Raw genomic sequence first — 19,638 nt, forward strand, 5'->3', positions numbered from 1 at the left:
ATATTTCTGAAACAATGTAATTGCTCTCTGAATTTGATAAAATGCAGTTTCCATTTTGTTCAGCTGTAAAGGGTCATTGTGGAAGCTGTACAGGCTGAAATGTAATGCTTTCAACAGAATCACATTTTTGTGCCATTGCTGAGGACCTTCTGAAAGCTTTTGGAGTTGATGTTCATTGGCTAAATCTGCTCTTATGAAGCCATCAAAATGTCTGTGAACATATGAGGCCATTAGTGTTTGGCAATCACCAGGATGATGAGGATGATGATGATGAGAACTATGAAAATGATAATTGTGATGGCAGCAATCATGTCTGTTGCTGTCAGCCTCAATCTCCAGTTGGACTGATTCTTCCTGTGAAACTAACTGCCTGTTGAGATGAATCAAGGTCAGACATGTGGCTACCAAACCAAGATAATTACTGTTCCCTTGAGAAATTATACCAGATTTCTCTCTGTTCTGACCGCTCAAACGTTAGGCTGTCATTGATCTGATCTCATCCTGTAACCAAGCTTCTATAACACCAACTTTTGTCAACCCCCCAAGGGATGAGGTTCTAATGTAGAGAGATGACTGAGTAAATCCCCTCGGTGACGCTCGCTCAGTTCCTGTTTAGCCTATTAGGCTCAAATATACAGTTAGTTACCAGAAACCTGTTTATTCTAATAACCTTTTCATCTGACCAGCTCAGTACGTGACATAATGGAGTGTATTTGTCTGGACTGTATTTTAGATTGTGTTGGGAGCATTGCCATCTGCCAGACTCAAAGGCATTAACACACATTGTGATTAGAAATAGATTTGTGTGTCCTTGACTGAGACTATTTTCTCATTTGCACCATATTGGCTGATTGTTTGTAGCGTCCTTGCCCTTTAGTCACAGAAGAAGCCCAACACTGTGTAACTATCTGTTAAAATCACATTTATAGAAAAGACTTGTTTGCTGTTTTGTCCCGTCTTGCTTTGTGTGACGTGTTTGTGTACAATGCATAGAGCATAAATTCGTGTACGTTATACAAGTTTCTGTAACTGCTCAGTTGTTCATGTTCTCTGCTTTCTGGTGCTCTGGATGTTTCTTTGCTATTTTCTGTGTTATTAAGGCAGTCATTATCTTCACAGGTAAAATGACACAATTAATTTTGTCCTTTGTCGAGATTTTAGTGACATTGTTTCCAATTATTGTTAAAATCCTCACCCACCCGTTGACCATAAAACACTCTTTAGTTTTACAACGTAAGGTCACAATATTAGGCGTCTTTAAATGTCTTCTTTATTCCCTCTCTTCTTTCAGGCTGTCTGCACTGCTCATCATCCACCTCCACAAACTCCTCCTCATCATCCAGTTCCTTTTCTACAATTATTGTCCCTTCTTATTTGTGCCCTACGCTGAGTATTTGTAATAACAAGTTGGCTGACGAGAACCACCCACTCACTGTGATTCAGCGTCAGGTAATTGATTACTAATTGTACATTGTTATCTCGATCTATTGTCTAAAATGCTACGCCTCTTTTAATTGCTTTTTCTTGTTCACCCACTTTTCTCTTAAATCTGTGTCTCTACCTTGATTATTTGAAAGTGTAACGCCAGAGGAGGCTTGCGTTTGTAGGTTTTTAGGTATGCGTGTTTGCAGCAGGGGTGTGTCGGTTACATGATAGGGCAGTGTGGAAATGAATGAGGCTCTGATCAGTACCAGTCTGTACCTGATGTGACAGACCACAATTGGACGAGCCATTTTACAATCTCACCGCTGCATCAATGCGGACAGGCCATGATGGGAAAGGGGGGCAAAGTGAAGAGGAGAGGAGGAGCGGGGGTGGGGGTGGGGGGTGGGTGGGAATGATGATTAGAACACAACAAAGCAGGAAAGAAGAGGAAAAACTGAAAGAAACATTTAAAAAAAAAAAAAAAAAAAACACGATATGGGGAATAAAATGAGTAAATTGGATTTATTATTGAGCCAAGGGAGAAATTTCATCATGCTCACGTTTCCAGACAACAGAGAGGCATCTCAGGGCCCTAAAATCATCAGTGGCTCAATAGGAGGCCCCTCGCTGTTGTCTCACAAGACAACTCCTCCCCTCTGTTGCTGTGGCATCCAAGTGATCTCTTCATTAATTCATAGTAGAGCGGAGAACTAAATTTGCACTTCTTAGCCACCCGCTGTTTACTTTTCTTTATTCGCTATCATTAACCCTCCTCCCTACAAACTGTGCGCTATATGTGTGTGTGTGTGTGTCAGTGTATGTGTAGCGTGAGGGATTTGGGATGGGCATCATAACATCCTCACCTAGCAACCCGCCCCAGTGAGATGCTCAAAGGGTCTAGATCACTGGGGGTGACACACACACTGAGCCTCCCACCCTGCAGCCCCTCAGAGTCACTGTGACTCAGGTGCTTTTTGCTGATGACGTTCCACCTGCCAGATGCTCATCAGGCCCAGACAGCAGGCAGATCTGCAGGAACAGGTCTTCTTCACTGACAGTTCGATTTCCATGCTCTTTCACACTTCTCTTTCACCTTATTACACGAAACAAGGCACAGACTGATAAGCCACTGAAAGAGAGGAGAGGAGAGGCGCCGCATCATTGGAGGAAAGGGGATATCCTTTGCTTCATCTTCATCACCTTGAACATTTTTTTTCACCCTTCATGCCTATTAGACGAGAGATGTTTTGGATAGAGGTGCAACGCTGGCTTTTTAGGCTCTAACACAGACAAGGCTCTCCATACCAAGCACCTAAACAACTCCAGTCAGTTATATTATTACAACACCTGTAATGATATTAACTGGAAGAAAGGTTTGGCTGGTTTGGGTGCTAACAAGATGATTGCAGACTATCTCGATCCTCACCCTCATGCCAGCGTTCTTTAAGGACTTACAGATGTGCTTTAATGCAGACTGACAGTGTTACATACACACACACACACACACATGCACACATACATGGGCTGCGTCATGCCCCATCCTTCAACGTTCCACCACTAGCAGAGGGACATCTTTCCCACCTGTGGCTTCTGACTCCTGGAGCCAACCATCTTATTATAGCCACCATTTCTCTCTCCCCTTTCATTCATCTGGCTCATCTGGTTGTGATATTACCCAGCATTGCACCTTTCTGATTAAAGTTTTTTTTTTTTTAAAGGAAGAAAGAAGAACTTTTGCTCAGAGGAGAATTCAGAAGTACCAGACTCAAGTTAAGTAAGAGGGCAAGAGGACAGCAGTTCCCAAAGAGCTTCGGGGGACTTTCAGACTGGTAAGATATCAGCCATTTTGAATTTCAGTGCTCTCCTCGAGATGAAGTTCGGGCCAAGTGAATAAAAAATGTAATAAAAAGGGCCAGTAATAATGGTGATTTTATGCGTACTTGGAAAGTTTGTTGAAATCATAGCATGGGGAAAAGTAATGGAATGAGGCCACAGTGATTTGGCAGTGAATTAGGATCATTGTCTGGGATTTGTTCATGTGATAAATTTTTATTGGGTGATGATAAAAATTGTATTATGTAAGCCAAAGTAACAGATCAACGCTGAGAAGTGTTTGGCTGCTAGTGTGCTAAATAAATGATAGTCGTCTCCCTATATTCGCTCACTTTCTTGCTTTTCCCCTCCATCTGTTGGCCGTTGGACACTGAAGCAACCATATGCTCTCTATGTATAAATCATCTTCAACGGCCTGCTCCCTGCTAGACCATGTTAGTAAAACGAGGAATTAGCACATTTCTCCAGAACAAGCCTTTGAGGTATTCTCTGCCCCCTAAAAAGAGCAGTAACTTTTCATCTTTTTACTTCAGTCTTTCCTCAAGGAGAGCAGCTTATTATAATTAACATCTGTTCTGTGTGATGTTAAGTTTTCTCTTTCATACATTTAAAACCTCCCTTAACCGTTTACTTTTCTACTGAACTTCTGCTCGATGATGCAAAAGTGGTTTAGGATTTGATCGGTAGTTCTCTCTCAGCATTGAATTGGCAGCTAATTAGTGATTAGAAGATTTGTCTCCAAGCTGGTGTGTGGCTGTCCTTAGACACAGATGAGCTGTCCTTCATTGGCGTATGTGTGGTTTAGATGGAAAGCCGACATTAGTGAGTCATTCAAACCCACACATACGTATATACACAGGCACGCAAACGGCAAATGCATCATTTTGCAAACATATTGAGAGTATCATGGGTTTGCTGGCTGTCATTTAGACTGTTGTCGAACAGCCTGTGCGGTGTGTAGGAGTTTCAGCCACAGTTTGGACAGTTTTGGTGACACGTCTCTACAGGAGGCTGTGTTTGCGTTTGGCTCATCTGTTGCAGTTTGACAGCTTTCCCAACGGCACTACAGACAACAGCAGAAAAGTTGAAATAGCAGAAGGCGTGGGTCATTTGTCTGTTTTTGGTTTCACCCGTGTTGCTGGATGGTGAAAAAAATGACAGCTTACCCAGTGGATATTGCAGTTGTAGTGCTGATTTTGGAGTATTATCTGTAAATACACACCTGATGCACAAAGTATTTCAGAGAAATTCACCAATTCTGGCAAACAGAGACACACATACTGTCTGTGAATGCTGTGTGTGAATTATTGATAGCATCAGCCTGCTTAAAAATGCATCCCCAACCTTTCTGTCGCACAGAAAACGGAAACAGTAATTAGTGTTAGGATATGAGAGGAGACACAGGCTAATTATCAGTGGGGTAAACACAGCCAATCTCATACTCATTTTGGAATAAAAGTACTTTTTATTTATGACAGATTCTGCTGGTATGTGAACTACAAACATGTGAAAATACCGTATTGTTTATCATTGTCCTTAATTTTCATCACATCGTCCAGCTGGTTTGGTTTCAAGAAAGGGAAACGGTAAGAGAATGAGGATCCTTGTTGGTGTGTAATTCATTACACCAATTTTCTACATTGATTTTCGCATTTCGGTGAGGTGGCATCATGCCAGAGAGTACGGCACTCACAGCTGAATAAATGAGGAAAAAGTATGAATGGATAAAATAAAGACATGGATGGATGGGGAGTCATTGCAGCTTGCTAAAGTTGAGCAGGCTGTAATGAAGCTCGAGAAAGTGATGGGCAAATCTTGTGAAGAAAACGGGAGTGACAGGCGAGAGCTGAAACTGTGCTGGAGTCTGTCACACCAGCCCCCCATTAAAACCACTGATTATTTGGTATTAGTATGGAGCTCCTGAATGCAGCTTTAGTTACTCATTCTCTGAGCAGAAGTCGTTCTGAAAGCAGTGGTATTTTCATGAAGTCGAAGTTTAAAAACACCTACCACATTTTAATACAAAGAAAATTATATTTTAATGTTTTCAGTCATTTCTTGTTATTGTGATGATTATTTGCCCATTTTTCCCCTTTAGTGAAGACAGATACATTTGCAGTTATAAATCTTAATATTTTCCACTGTGTTGTTGGAATACATGTGGTAAGCCTACAGAGGAGAACTATAGTGGCATTATTCAGATCATCATTGCCACAGAAATGAATAAAAATCACCATAAAGTCAGATTATGAACTGGTAACGAGATAGTAAAGCTTTGTATGCCTGGGACTTTTTCATTTTATCCTTTTGGCATCACAGTACTTGATAATGACGGTGGTGAAAAGTTTTTAAAGTAAGGCATTTATTTTTTTGCTTACATACATGCTTCTTTTGTGGAATGTTTGGCTCGGCATTTATTGCATCCTTATCTTAGAAGGGGTCCTTATTTAGTCCTCTTCCTCCTTGTTGGACAGGCCTTGATGAGTTGTTTCTGTGTTCGTCTATCATTGGCAGCATGTTGTGTTTCACCTCGAATCAGGCCCATTCCCTTCAGCTCAGGCATTATTGCCCCTCTCCAATGGATCTTGGGCAAACCTTTATTTCTCTTACCTGGTAGAGTCCACGTAAGAGCAATCTTAGGGGTGTGTTTCTGATTGATTCACAGAACATGGATGTCTAGGCTATTTTAACTATCAACATCTGATTTCCTGCACCACAGTGCACCTTTTGGTCTTCTTGTAGAGGTTGACATTTGAGATCTTTTTTGGCAAGAGGATGAGACAGGTCTGTCTTTGACATGCACTGTCAGAAGCTTCAGTCCTGTTCATATCACTCTGGACCAGAGAGGAGCCGACAACTCACAGAAGCCGAGATCAATTCAAATAACACTAAGAAGCCCAGAGAGGACTTAAGGGAAGGGACCCAGTCAACTGGTAGCATGACAGCTTCTGCTGATGAACAAGAAGCTACATGACAGACTATTTGCTTGAGCCCGAAATTAATTTCTTTCTCTGTAATTAGAAACATTAATTTGATGTCTCTTGATAACACCATGCCAGCTTATATTGAATGTTCATGGAGCACTGTTTTAACACCTGAACCACAGACTTCTTTGATGCTGATTGTCATATTTACTTTTAAATCCTGTTGAAATTACAAAACAAAACTTAAAGTTAATCTTAGTTCATCTTTAAAATTATGAAAAAAAAAGTTTATGCATTGATATTTATTACAGTGGCTACAGTAGATAGTATGTAAAACAGCTGTGGCCAGCTAGCCTCAGCTTGCTTGGTTCAACAAAAACCTCCAGAATCAGCAGGAATGAAACGATCCAGTCAAATCAGTAAACAACAAAACATAATTTTTAAATACAGAAGTCATATTTGTGCAAATTTAAAAGTTCAGTCATTGTTCTAATTTTAAAAATATAACAATAGGAGTGTCACATGTCACATATAGGTGCTGACTCTCACCCTAGGCACTTCATACTTAACTGCAAACCACACTCCTCAAAAAGCAGAGATGTGATTCTGAGGTTCCCACAACTGACACCCGATAAGGGGTGCCCAGCAAGTCCGCTAAGCAAGTCCACTGTTGGACACAATCCACATTGCTCATCCTGAATCAAACAATCAATCAGAGCCTCCTTTCAGGCACCTAGAAATAAATTTTTGTGGGACGCTGAGCAGTGTGATCCCCGATAGTTGGAGCACAACCTGTAGTTCCCCTTTTAGGAAATGGGAACTGCCACTTAACACGACCTGCCCAAACTCTAGGCCACACTGACGGGACAGTCAAACATGTCCACAGCCTTTAGCATCTCAGGGCAAATCTGCTTCCACACTTGATCCTTGCCACCACAGAGCTCTTTGAGTATCTCAGCAACCTCTGCTATGGATATGGGTGAGGCTTCCACTGAGCATGCCACCCATGTGATTTCACCATATCTGAGTTATATAAAACAACATTTATATTTCTGACTTTTTTCTGTGTTTGACCCCTTATTCTTTTCCTCTAGGTTAAAATGACGAGGAAATCTCACAACAGAAGAGTTCTGACCCCACTGTGCACAGAAATCAAGGTAGGAAATAACTCATGTTCCTCCAGAATCCTCGAAATCTTAGGCAGACAATCAATCACAAGGAATGTGATACTACTGTCTAAACATGTTGTGCATGCTGGCTGTATATATTTACTTTTTAAAATTTATATTCACAGTATTAGACATTAGGATCTGCAAATATTTTAGATGTTTGTCTGCAAAATTATGTGAGCAGCTGCTTTTACTGCAGCCAGTTAATTTCAACAGAATGCTTAGTCATATAATTAATTACCAACATTTGAAAAGCGCAAAAGCAACAGTTGAATTTGTCCACTTGATGAGATGATGTTACTCCAGGATTTTAATTACAAACATATGTGTAAAAGTGTGTATGTGTATCTTGAGGTTGTTAGATGAAAAGCCTAACTACAAATTCTATGTAGCATCAAGTACTTATATACAAACACTTTGGGGTCCATTCATATCTAACTATTATCCACTTTTACGATCGCCAGAGAAGTGCCTTTTAAGTTGGTAAAATACTGTGGAAAAGATTGTGTGTTCAATGATTTGAAATCTACATTCAGAAAAGATCCAAGCCCTGGATTTGTGAAAGATAAATTGACAGTTCACATCAGAATAATTATTTGTTTCTGAAGCCCATTATACACGTTTTAAAGATGTTTGAAATAATAACATTTTCCACAATGTGGTTGTGTTGTGGTGACAGTTGTTACATCGGCAGTTGTGCCACTAGTGTTCAGATACTTTCAATAATTCTACTGATGTCTATGAAAACAGGCACTCGTTGATAATGCACAAAATACAAGACAGGAAAATAATATCTCGTAGCCTGACAATTAGTATTTGTTTAGGAGAATGGAAACAAAATGAACAATTTTCTCAAGTGTTTTTCTATTCCCGGAGTTAATGAGTGCTTCTTTTGCAAGAGCATGCTTTGGTCCTTTCTTTTTTTAATGTGACTTGTTAACATATGAGCTTGACACTTTACACAACCTTAGAAAAAAAAACATTATGCTAATCAGATGATTAAAAAGCCTTTCTGAAAAGTTCCTTGTCTAATGAGATGACCTAGATTTATGGGTGTATTTTGGTCAGGTGAACAACTCTGTAGGTGTTTTATTTATTTATTTGGTGTTGGGCCATTTGCATGTCTGACACTAGCATAATTGGAACGAGATGTCCTCTTATTACATCTTGCCCTCAGTATATCTTACTTTCTTGCCGTATGTAAGCTGCTTTATCATTTTTCCTTTTTCTTTTTTAAATCCTTTCCGTGCTGTGTGGGAGACAGTGTGGTCATCTGCTATATATGACAGCGAGAGGATTAGTAAATTATTCTGTAAGATGCGTGTGTGTGTGTGTAAGAGACAAAAAAATACAAATACTTTTGCATGTGATTGGTGTTGGGGAATGTATTTTTTGGATGTCATTGTGTGGACAGTTGTGTACGTGTGCACACGGTGTTACATGGGAAGACTATCAGAAAGCACTGACGATGCAACATTTTAGTTTTTGGGTTAGTAACCATGGCAACCACATGACATTGTGTAGGTGGACCTTTAATGTTAAATAAAGGGGGCTGAGGGACAAGAGGGATGTTGATGTCAGCTAGAAAACACAGACTAGTCCAAACTTTAAACGCCCTCTGTTAGATATCTGAGAAACTCGCCATGGCAACTCGATCTAAATCATGTTTTAAGTGTGGCTATAATTGCTGCAATCAAGATTTATATCAACTGATCGAAGAATGAATGCAAGTTACACATGAGGTCTGTTTTGGCTATTTGCCTGCTTTGAACAAGATGAACATTTTAAATTCAGAATGCAGCAAGCTCAAAGGATCACACTTGAGCAGATATCTGTACCAGCAGCTTACAAAACAAAAACCAAAAAGCGGCCATGTCTCACTTTTGGGATTGAACACAAGAATCCTTCAATGAACAATTTCAGGTCAAAGAGTTGTTTTTGCTTATTCAAGTGGCCCTCATGGGTTATAGACCAAAGTTTTACACAGTTTTTTTACACATACAGATATAATGAACAATTTTATGAGACAAACAGATCCAACAATATTAGGAAAAAATGTTTTTGGTTATTAAAGCATCACCAAGTGGTCAAAAGACACCAGCCTTTGGAAGGGTTACCGAGTCCTTAGACTAAATGCGGTGTGGATACATGAAACTATGGCAACCTGTCATTTTTACGAGTTGTTATTGCACTGTGACTAGTCAGATTCTTTTATTCAAGATATCTATATGGTAATACTGACCAGTCAGAACAACCGTTATAAGTATCTGTATTTGTATTAATTTTGATCCGTCAGAATAATAGGTGTGGACATCTTCAGTCAAAATTGCTGTGCCTGACACATGTAATACTCTCCATTGAATTTTGATCCAGAAAAAAATTAAACGGTGTTAGCAGAAGTAACGGTGGTGGCTGCATTTGTGGAAGATGGAAGCTTTGGTGATTTAATATCAGATTTGTAGTTAAAAATGAACAAAATGACTTCTCTGACATGGCTGTCAAAGGGCTTGTCATAAACGGCTACAGTTGCAGTGCCATAGTATGTTTAAAAAGCAAGCTGCATCCACATCTGACTTGCCGTAGCTATTATGCAACATTAATTTGCCTTTTTAAACTCTCATCTGAGATGTCTATAAACACAGATTACATTTTACATTACATTTTCACTTGGCTGAATTTTACTTCAACATCATGTTGTCCACTACATCATTTTGATTTGTCATGATTGCAGTTCAAGATATCTACAATGTCTTTCTGAAAAGTCCAAACCTAATTTACAATGTAGATATCTTGAATTGAGGGGAATTAAAAATATCTTAAACTCAAATTACCATCAGAAATGAAAGACTGTAGCAGCAGTTTTGGGGTCTGATCTTCCTAATGTTGTGCCGGGCGAATGGACACAACCGAACCCGAATGAGCCTTGAGGTCAATTCAAACCATCAGATATTCTAACAGAAATCCAAATCATTGTATAACAAATTACAAGGGTGGTTATAAAAACTGTACAACCAGGTAAAAATAGAAATTGCATCTAAATTGAGAAAGACATTAAGTAGAAATATCTTTTTTGTTCCAAATTTGAGAAAACTGATTCTAAGGGGCTGCTATTAAGAAAGCATGGTGAGCCTGAAGTGCTGGTTCAGATCTAGGAACTACTAAAGAATTCTGGTCTGATGACAAGTAATGTGAGACATAAGTGTGCAAAAATCTCGAAAAAAAAAGTGGTGCTAGAATATTCAAGCATCTTATAAATGAGGAATACAGTTTTATAGTTCATCCTAAACAGTTAGCCAATGTAAAGCTGCAAGAATATGTGAAATATGCTGCAGTTAATGTGTACAAGTCAGAAGCCTGGCTGCATTATGGGACATTAGTGTCTCTCCCATTTGGACATATGGGGAATTGCAGTAGTTCAGCCTAGAAGTAATAAACACAATAATGACTTAATCAACACTGCTACAGGAAAGGAATGGTTTGATTTCAGTTCAAAGTCTTCGCTAAAAAGTGGCGGCTTTGCTCGTGAGCTGCAAGTCTAATTTAAAAATAGAATCAAACATAATACCAAGGTTCTTTACATAAGGATAACATAGAACCAAGATACGATGAAATACTGCTGTGTGACACTGGCAGGGAGCAAAGAGGATTAAGTAAAAAGCTGTATTTTCAATCTAATTTTTATTAACATGTTAGTGCAGTTGAAGCATACACTTTTCTTATTGGAGAAACTTTTGCATGCTGCTTATTAATGTCACCTACACCAGTGTGTGACACTTTACCTTTTACTTATGAACCAGCTAATATTGATTGAACCAACAACTTCCTGGGATATTGTTGAGGAATGTGCCTTACAAACAGCTTGCTTTAATAATTAAAATTTTCCAATGGAGTAGCATCTGTGGTTATTTTAGTATCTCTAAGTCTTGTGATTATTTCTCAATCTAAAGATTATTTTCTCTCGAAATAGAGCAAACGCAATCATTATTTCCCACCAACCAGGGGAAAACAGATATTTTATATGCAGTTATATAAAACAGTAAATTATAACAGTTGGAGATGCTGGAACCAGTGAATGTTTGGCATTTTTGCTCAAATGCCGTTTTGTTTTCTATTCACTGGCAAATTGACAAATTGCTATAGTCTCCCATTGGCTTTGTGTTGTGTGGTAAGACTGAAGTATTGGCAGGCAGCGGCGGATCATGCTCAGACTCTGTAATTATTGTTCTTGATTCTTAAGCATTCTACCACTGTATTTTGCACTTTGTCACTTCCGTTTAGCTCTTCTGATCAAATATGTCATAGCAAAATAGGAACTATGTGGCCATCAGTTATTTAAAACAACGATGTGGGCTGATTTCAGTGTCCCTGTGGTGTCATTCTGTGTTTGATCAGAGCTCGTGATTGTGTGTTTTTGCTCCCACTGTCTCTCCCATCTCCCCTCTCTCCTTGTTCCCTCTTCCTACACTCACCCTTTAGGGGATCTCTGTCTTGCTTTTTCACTTTCTCAGTCTCTCACTTTCTCTTACTCTCTGTCTCTCTCTCTCTCTCACACACACACACACACACACACACACACACACACACACACACACGCATACATGGACACACACATATAAGTAGACACTGTAGCGTACTCCCAGGTGCTGAGTGGTTGCTGGGAGTGCCGACAACAATATCCCTGGTGTTCAGACACTGTCACCTCTCCTTACTTTGTCTCCCTGTCTCCATCTCTTTATCTCACTTGCTCCCCCTCTTACTGTATCTCTCTCGTCTTGTTTTCCCAGAATATTTTAGTATTCTTCTTTTGCCATAATTCACTTAGAAGAAGCAATTTAGTCTTCTATATCATTATAACACAACAGCCGTTCTTTTTTCTGTCTTTTTTTTTTTGCTGCACCTGAAGAAATCACTTACCTTCTGTTAGCTCCAAAGCATACCATGTTTTTTTTGTAATATCTCAACTGACACTTTTATTTGGTGCAATTTTTTACTCTTCAGTTGCAGCAGAGAAACTGATTCTCAGGTGGCTTAACTTAAGAACTGTAGAGCATGGACATAAAGTGTGTAAGGAAGATGAAGAGGGGCAGAAAAGAAGGTGAGAATGAGGGAAGCTCCGAGAGTAAGAGGAGGGGGAGAGGGTTCAGTAGTATGGTTGTTCAAAGCGCAGTGAGAGAGTGACTTACTGAACAGGGTGTCTGTTTCTATGCCTCTCAGTCAGCTTAAAGCAGCTCTGTGCTCTGCTCAACAGAAACCCTGCACTCCAGAGACTCCTGCTTGTCTCTACGTTTTTCTTGTCTGGTAGCCTTGTCTTTTTTCCTCTCTTTACCTATCCCGCTGTCATTTGCTCTTTTTCCCTGTTCCCTCTCTCCCCAAATCACCTTCTTGTTAATATTTCGCCTCTTTCTTGAAGCCCCTTTTCACCTAGACCTGAATATCTCCAACCCCCCTCCATCCCCCCTCTCATTCTCTCCCTCCCTCTCTCTTTCTCTTGCCTTGTTTCCCTATTTCTCTCTCTCTCTCTCTCTCTCTCTCTCCCTCTCTCTCTCTCTCTCTGTGTCTCTCTCACTCTGCGAGGAGGGAAAAAAGCATCAACGGCTGAGCCACAGTAACAGCACATGCAACAGGGTGCAGGCAGCACCTTCTGCTTCGCCACCTTCCTCTCTGACTGTCATTCTTCCCAGAGGAAGGCTACAAGGAAGAAAGGAAGCGTGTAGCCGTGCAGGTGAAGATCTGTTGCACAACCCCGTTGCATCAACAGATGAGAAGAGGGGGGGTAAAGTAAAAGAAAGAGGGAGAAAGGAGTCAGAAATTGCAAATTGCTCAGTCTCTCAAACTAAAGAAGAAGACTCAGAGATTGTTGAGTTGGTAGTTGAGAATGAAGTGAAGATGCCACCTGTGGCACCAGCTTGATTAAAGAACCGCCTCCTCAACTCAGTGTGGCTGCCCTACTTCACACCTCTTGACTAAAATCTTTTGACACCAATGGCTTCCAAGAAGAAGTGGGCAGAGCGGAGGGAGCTGAGAAGGGAGCGGCCGTTCTCCACCCGGGATGATTCTTCTGCAGCGTCCGGGACATCTGGGCCGGGACGTTCCACCACGAGGGGGCGTTTCTCCGAGTCGTGGAAGAGGCTCAGCTCCAGAGGGGGGTCCACCAAGAGGGGGGTGCTCAACTCTCAGCAGCCACCGGTAAGATGTTTGGAGGATACACAGGCCCCCTCTACTTGTTCCCTCAAAGATTAATCAATGACCTGGGTGCTAGGAGGGAAATGGAACAGGAAAGGTTGCTGTCAAGTTAGCACCTTGCCTGGGAGGGAGTTAAGCATCTGTGAGGGATTAGGGAATAAATGGGGTGGAGGAATTTGGAAGACTAACTTTTTGGTTCATTTACCATGACTTATCCTCGGTAGATTAGTTTCTCTGTGTTCTGTCTTCATAGAACTTCTAGCATCACCATGTAAGATGTTTTAATCATTATGCAGTTGTTTTTAGCTTTGCATAATCTTATCTTTCATCAGCTGTTACCTTAGAAACAAGGAACTGTAATCAGAACAATATGGAATTTCTTTTTGTATTTTACTTTTTACATTTTTTTCCCCACATATTCTGTATTGTAAACTTTATTTCGCTAACAGATTTAGTCAATTTACGCTTCAAACTGTTACATGTCCGATAATGTACGATAATCGATGCTAGTTTCCTACAGGACCACCACAACACATTATCTAAAGACTGTTGGTGATTATGGTGTCTGTACTTCCTGTACATAATGAGCAAAATGGCCAAAGAGCCAGTCTGTAAAAACCCTCAGCACCCAGTGTAAATTTAATGGAAAAAAGAAAAAGAAGACACAACTGTAGAATGCAAGAATGACTCAACCAAAGAAATAACCTACCTGGTGATGAGATGACTCTGAGGAAAAATGTGCCATTTTCAAGTCTGACATCTTTTGAAATGCAACTGGCAGTTTCATTTCTTTATATTATAGTGTCGAATGAGCAGTGTTCATGTTTGCATCTTCTTACACAGTTGTGAATCAGGTAGAATTAGATGATGACTCGACCAAGTTGCTACCACTAACAAGATTGATAACTTTATGGAGGATAAATGTTGCCAAATAAACAAATAAAGCAACATGGCCTGAATATCAGAACAAATTGCAGCATCACAATTGTGATGCTGTAGTTCTGTTGAAGGCTGAAAAAAGCTGAAAGATTGGAGGAAAAACGCTGCACTCGCAAAGCTTGTGAAAATACATTTGAGGATACAGTGCAGCTCTTACTATTTGTTAAATTACTTTTTAAGATTTGCTGTCTAGCTGCGCTGGACATTGAGAGAATAGTGAAAGAAGAGCCTCTGATTGTTCTGAAAACTGTTTGCACACATACACTCAGACTCAGTGTTGATGTTTTTTGCTCTTTTTGTTATTTCACTCCATTTCCCCCCTTTTTTTTCTCTCTCCTGCACCTGCTTCAAAGCCCTGGGGTCCTTGTTTACGCTGTCTTTTGGCAGCCTGTGTCAAGCTGGTGGGAAATTGTCTCTATAGCTGCTGCAGCTATGATGAAACTCGCCTGGATTTTGGTGGATCTGGGGTCCCATCGCCTCTATTTTTGAAATGTAGAACTTCACTGATGTTTATGGATCAAGGTCAGAATAACTAAAGCTGTCTGCAAGCTGGTGCTCATGGACCATCACACTTAGCCAATCTGTAGTGCGGTATTTGGCAGCAGCATCTGAGCTGGGAGATGTGTGGGAGACAGAGATATGCACAGACGGAGATACGAGATCCATTTCTGGTTTTTCAGTTGTGCCCCAGTAGCCAGTGCTGTTTTATATTGCACACATATTCTGATAAAAAAAAAATCCCAAAGGAAGTTTCCTTTTTAGCAATGTATACTCTAAGGTCGTCGCTACCAGTCCGTTTTGTTTACTGTGTAAATATAAATGTATGTGGATGTCTAAAACAAAGGTAGTATGTTATCTAACAGAACAAATATGTGTTCTCCTGTCTGTGTCTCTTGATGTGTTTGTGTCTGTGTGTGTGCCTCTGTACACAAAGAGAAGCTAAGGTTGCTCCTCTGGGATTTGTGTTGCTTGGATGTGAATCACAGTGTTATACTAGTGCAACACCACTGCTAGTCTCAAATCATTAGACACTTTGAATCATTAGTCCTCTCTAATGTACAGGTGTGTTTGTATTTGTCGGTGTGTGTGCGACTGAGGGCACCAGCGGTCCTGTGTGTGACTGACTGAAAGTGAGAAAGAGAAATTAGAGGAGAAAGTTAGTGAGAGATAGCGAATTGCTCAACAGGCACTTTGAGAATCCATTACTCAGTGATAGTGGCGAAGGAGAAAAGACGAAGAGAATTTCAGGCCAAGGCAGATAGGGAGAATGAGCTAAAAGAGCTTTAAGACAATTCACTGAATCACTGTAGATCTAAATGTGTCTCTTTAAAGTCCACTGTGGAAATCTGTATGTTTCTGCAGGGCTGGAAATCTGTACCCCACAAAAACCTGTTTGCATCAGTTAAATGCAAGATAAGCAAAAGGTAAACAAAGAAATGAGACATCGATGTTTGTGTCTAGTCATTCAAAATTGATTGTTTTTTTTCATACCAGTTTTATAGTTTAGAAGTTATTTTCATGCTTGTGAACATATCCATTCAGTGTTTTTTTATGTGCTGGAAGTCATATTATCAGTAAAATAAGGAGTCAACACCATGGCTTATCATTTACACCTTGAACCTGCAGTGGACTGATGACTGTCTCAAAAACATGAATTCAGACTTCTGGGGTTTCAGACTTTAACTAACCTAAGGAGCCAATATTGTCAACTTGTGAGGTGGAGCTTTTGGTATCATTACACTTCTTTAGAATTGATATCCAGTTCCAACATGTAGAGCTTAATTACTCCAATATTGCATCTTGCCACTGGGTAGTGTAAAGCAGTTTAGTAGAAGGTGAGCTGGTGTGCTTGAGCAGCAGCGATCGGGGATTCTAGAAGATGGCATTGTAGATAAAGCAACAGCTTCAGCCATTTAAAGCAGAAAGGAATCATTTATTGGAAAAAAATATATAAATATGCAACTTTATTTCACAGATACGTGTTTTTAGGGGTTAAATGAATGACCAGAGAGGGACTTTAAAACCGTCTGCCCACAGAGCTGCAAGAGATGTTGTTTGGTCACAGCGCAGAACAGGTGGAACCAAACAATTATTGTTCAGCTGCAAGAGTTCTCAGTGATGCAGTACATGTAAAATCAGAGCACAGAACAGAGTGCAGTTACTAGTTCATAGTACGGATTATGCCCGTGCTTCTCCTGATATGACATGTTGACATGTCTATGAGCAATAATGTTTATTCATGGAGATACTGGATACTGGCGATTTAATACTATTCAAATGCAATATTGTAGCTTGGAGAAGTAGGGCTAAGCATGTCATATTTGCACTAGTATGTGACTAAGTTGTGTTTTTTGTCTTTTTTTTCTTTCTTTTCATTTTATTTTTATTTTTGTATTACTTGCGCTACATTTGTATATATATTTATCCCTATTTCTTTATTTATGTTACTTATCTCTAATTTCTTGTTTATTACTCAATTTCTTACGTTATTGTTGCACTGCCTGCTCTATGTGCCTTTTTTAATTGCCCTCTGGGGACAAATAAAGTTTTCTGAATCTGATGAATCTGCTCATGCAGGCAAACCTAAAGCAACTGCCACTTTCTAAAATGGATGTCAACAACATTCTTGTTTGGACAAGTGTTGCACTCTTATGGTGACATTTCCCAAACTGTTTTTGTGTTATCCAAATTCTTACGAACCTTGAACTTCAGTCTGCCTGATTTCTTTTAGTTTGGAGTTGGATGTTTTTTCCTGTGTTGGATTTGTTATGAATGGCTCAAAGCAAGTATTGTATGCGGCTGAAATACACAGCAGAAGATATGAGGCACACAAGCCAAGACTTGGGAAAGGCAAAGCTGTTGCTTCATATTTTTCCCTTTTGATGAATTTCACACCAACTTAGGTTTGAATCTGTGGTTCTGAATCAATATAGCCATCCACCTGAGTGTATTTATTTTGCGATATTAGTTATGGTGTGTGAATGTAAGATGTTTTCCTCTTGCTAGACCCTCACTTCTTTGTATGTGTAAGAGAGTCTGTAGAGACTGAGTGTGTGATAAAGTGTGTGTCTCACTTTGTGTCAGTTTGAATCGTTCGTTATTGCCATGTGAATGCCCCGCAGTTCATCAAGCCATCTGTGGATAACAGAGGCCTTCTGCTCAGGACAGCTAGAGAAATCCCTTGTCCTTTTTAAATGGACTGGAGAAATGTTTTTCGGGTTCAAATTACATGTGTACTGTCTGTTTGTGTCGGTTTTGTGTCCTTGACAGTGTAAATGTTTTAATATGTTAGCCAGTATGTCAGGAGGACTCTCCCTTAGAGAATGAGGCAATTTGAGATGGGATGGTGGTGTTAAAGCCATGCAGCTCACACCATCACTCTGATGCTTCGGTTGTAATGAGCCTCATCTCATGTCACAGTGGGACCACAATGGTCTTGAAAACAGACATTTCTTCCCCTTGTGATCACGCCTGGTGAGGGAATGCGGTATCAAAAGCTCCCATAACCCAGTTGTTTCCTTTTCTAAAAGGTCTTCTGTTACTCTGATTACGCCCATAGCCTCTCACTATGTGTTTCTTGAGATACCTTTCATGTTGGGAAAAAGAAAAAAAACAGCTAATTAAAAGTTACACCAAACAGCATACAGCCTTTCAAAAATGGTAAGGCTGCAAATTTGGTCACAGCAGGAAGCTGTTTTCAGTGAAAAAAATTCTGTGTGTTTCCATGGTTTTAAAAGAGAGCTTACAGCAAGCAGAGAGTAGTGGTAGTGCACACTAAATAACTACTAATGATAATAATAGTTACAGTTGAATTCATTTAATTTGAATTCTTTCATTTCTGACTAGAGTTCTAATTCATTCTTGACGGGATTTTGAACAGCGTCCTTTATACTAAAGATTCTTTAAGATTAATTCCCGGACCTATTTATTTCATTAAGCTTGCTTTATACAGGGTGTCCCTAAAGTCGAGACACATAGGAAATCTCATTAATTATATATATTTTTGCCTCCACAGATTAAATGTGGCTTTGTTGAAAGATTAAATTCATCTGCTATCTTTCAATATGTCCATCCTTCACTCTCACTCTCTCTGTACTCATACTTGATCATACTTCGGTCTGTTAAATGAGTTGTATTTGGTTAATTCTTGTTGATTTATGAAGCGATGCTGCTGTGTCTCTCCAGTTTTTCTTGATTTTGCTAACAGTTATACTGACCAACCTGCTGCTAGTCTTTGCGGATCTGCCTGTGCAGGCATTTTGCAACTATTGTCAATATAACCAATTGCAGAGAGCAGTAAGTTTACGTTTTTTGCCTGTCTGATGATTGGAGTGCAAACAAGCAATGCTTACTTTTTCTCAGAGCTCAGTTCACTTTTGTTTGCCATTTGTTGCAGAGTAACCACAGATGTGATAGACATGTTACGCTGAAATGTGTACATGGGGTACTTTATAATATAAATATATTCTACACATTTTGGCCTTTCGTCCACATGCAGATGGCTTAAAACAGACCTTTTTGAAAGCTCCTTTTGCAGGAAGGAAATTTTGGCTCGTGACAGTAGAGTATGCGCCGTTATCACATTTGTTCACGACATAATTTTGTGCAATGACGGATGTGGCCAAAATAGTCCTGGTGTTAACCTCACAGGACTTTTTACATGTTCACACATTAATGTGCTGTTTCTCTTTCACTATATTGATAAAGAGACTGTCAGATTCAGTCCACACTATATAATTCCTCTATTTGCTCCCTTCCTCTAGATGTCATTGTTGGTTGCCATCTGGAACCATTAATGCATTTTTTCCAGGCTTCTGATTCGCCAACATGACTTTAGAGGTAGAGTAGCTTTGCTGTTTGCTGTTTTGCCATGCTCTTGACAGTGCTTCAACTATACCTTTGGGTGGATAAAGATTTAGTTTTTTTTGAGAACAAAGAAAAAAATCCCCATTTGAAAAAAAATACCCGTGTTGACTAAGCCTAAGTATTAAAGAACTTCTTCAAATATTTTTTTAGCTATTGATAGGGGGTATTTTCATGCTTAGATACAGATTTTATTTTGCTTTAAAACAAAAAATCACCTGAACCACAGAAGTTTACTGAATGTTCAGCAAATACATTTGTAAGGCCATTTTAAATCATTAATACGTGCACTCAGCTCTTCT

At 39.7% G+C, this 19,638-nt stretch overlaps 1 protein-coding gene across 5 annotated transcripts in view; it reads left to right on the forward strand.

The window, feature by feature from the left end:
• Nucleotides 1-1,315: 1,315 nt before the first annotated feature.
• The window catches only part of trpm3 (transient receptor potential cation channel, subfamily M, member 3), a 154,046-nt gene continuing 135,723 nt past the window's right edge, over nucleotides 1,316-19,638 (forward strand). For 4 of the 5 annotated variants that reach the window (XM_055011056.1, XM_055011059.1, XM_055011057.1 and 1 more), the window contains exon 1: nucleotides 12,986-13,537. In XM_055011056.1, coding sequence (XP_054867031.1) covers nucleotides 13,334-13,537 — 204 coding nt within the window. In that variant the 5' untranslated portion in view covers nucleotides 12,986-13,333. Of the gene's footprint in view, nucleotides 1,450-3,143; nucleotides 3,255-7,276; nucleotides 7,340-12,985; nucleotides 13,538-19,638 lie in introns of those variants that run through there. The other variant, XM_055011060.1, reaches the window with a different exon arrangement.

This window comes from Amphiprion ocellaris, chromosome 6, assembly GCF_022539595.1.
Source record: "Amphiprion ocellaris isolate individual 3 ecotype Okinawa chromosome 6, ASM2253959v1, whole genome shotgun sequence".
NCBI classification, from domain to species: Eukaryota; Metazoa; Chordata; class Actinopteri; family Pomacentridae; genus Amphiprion; species Amphiprion ocellaris.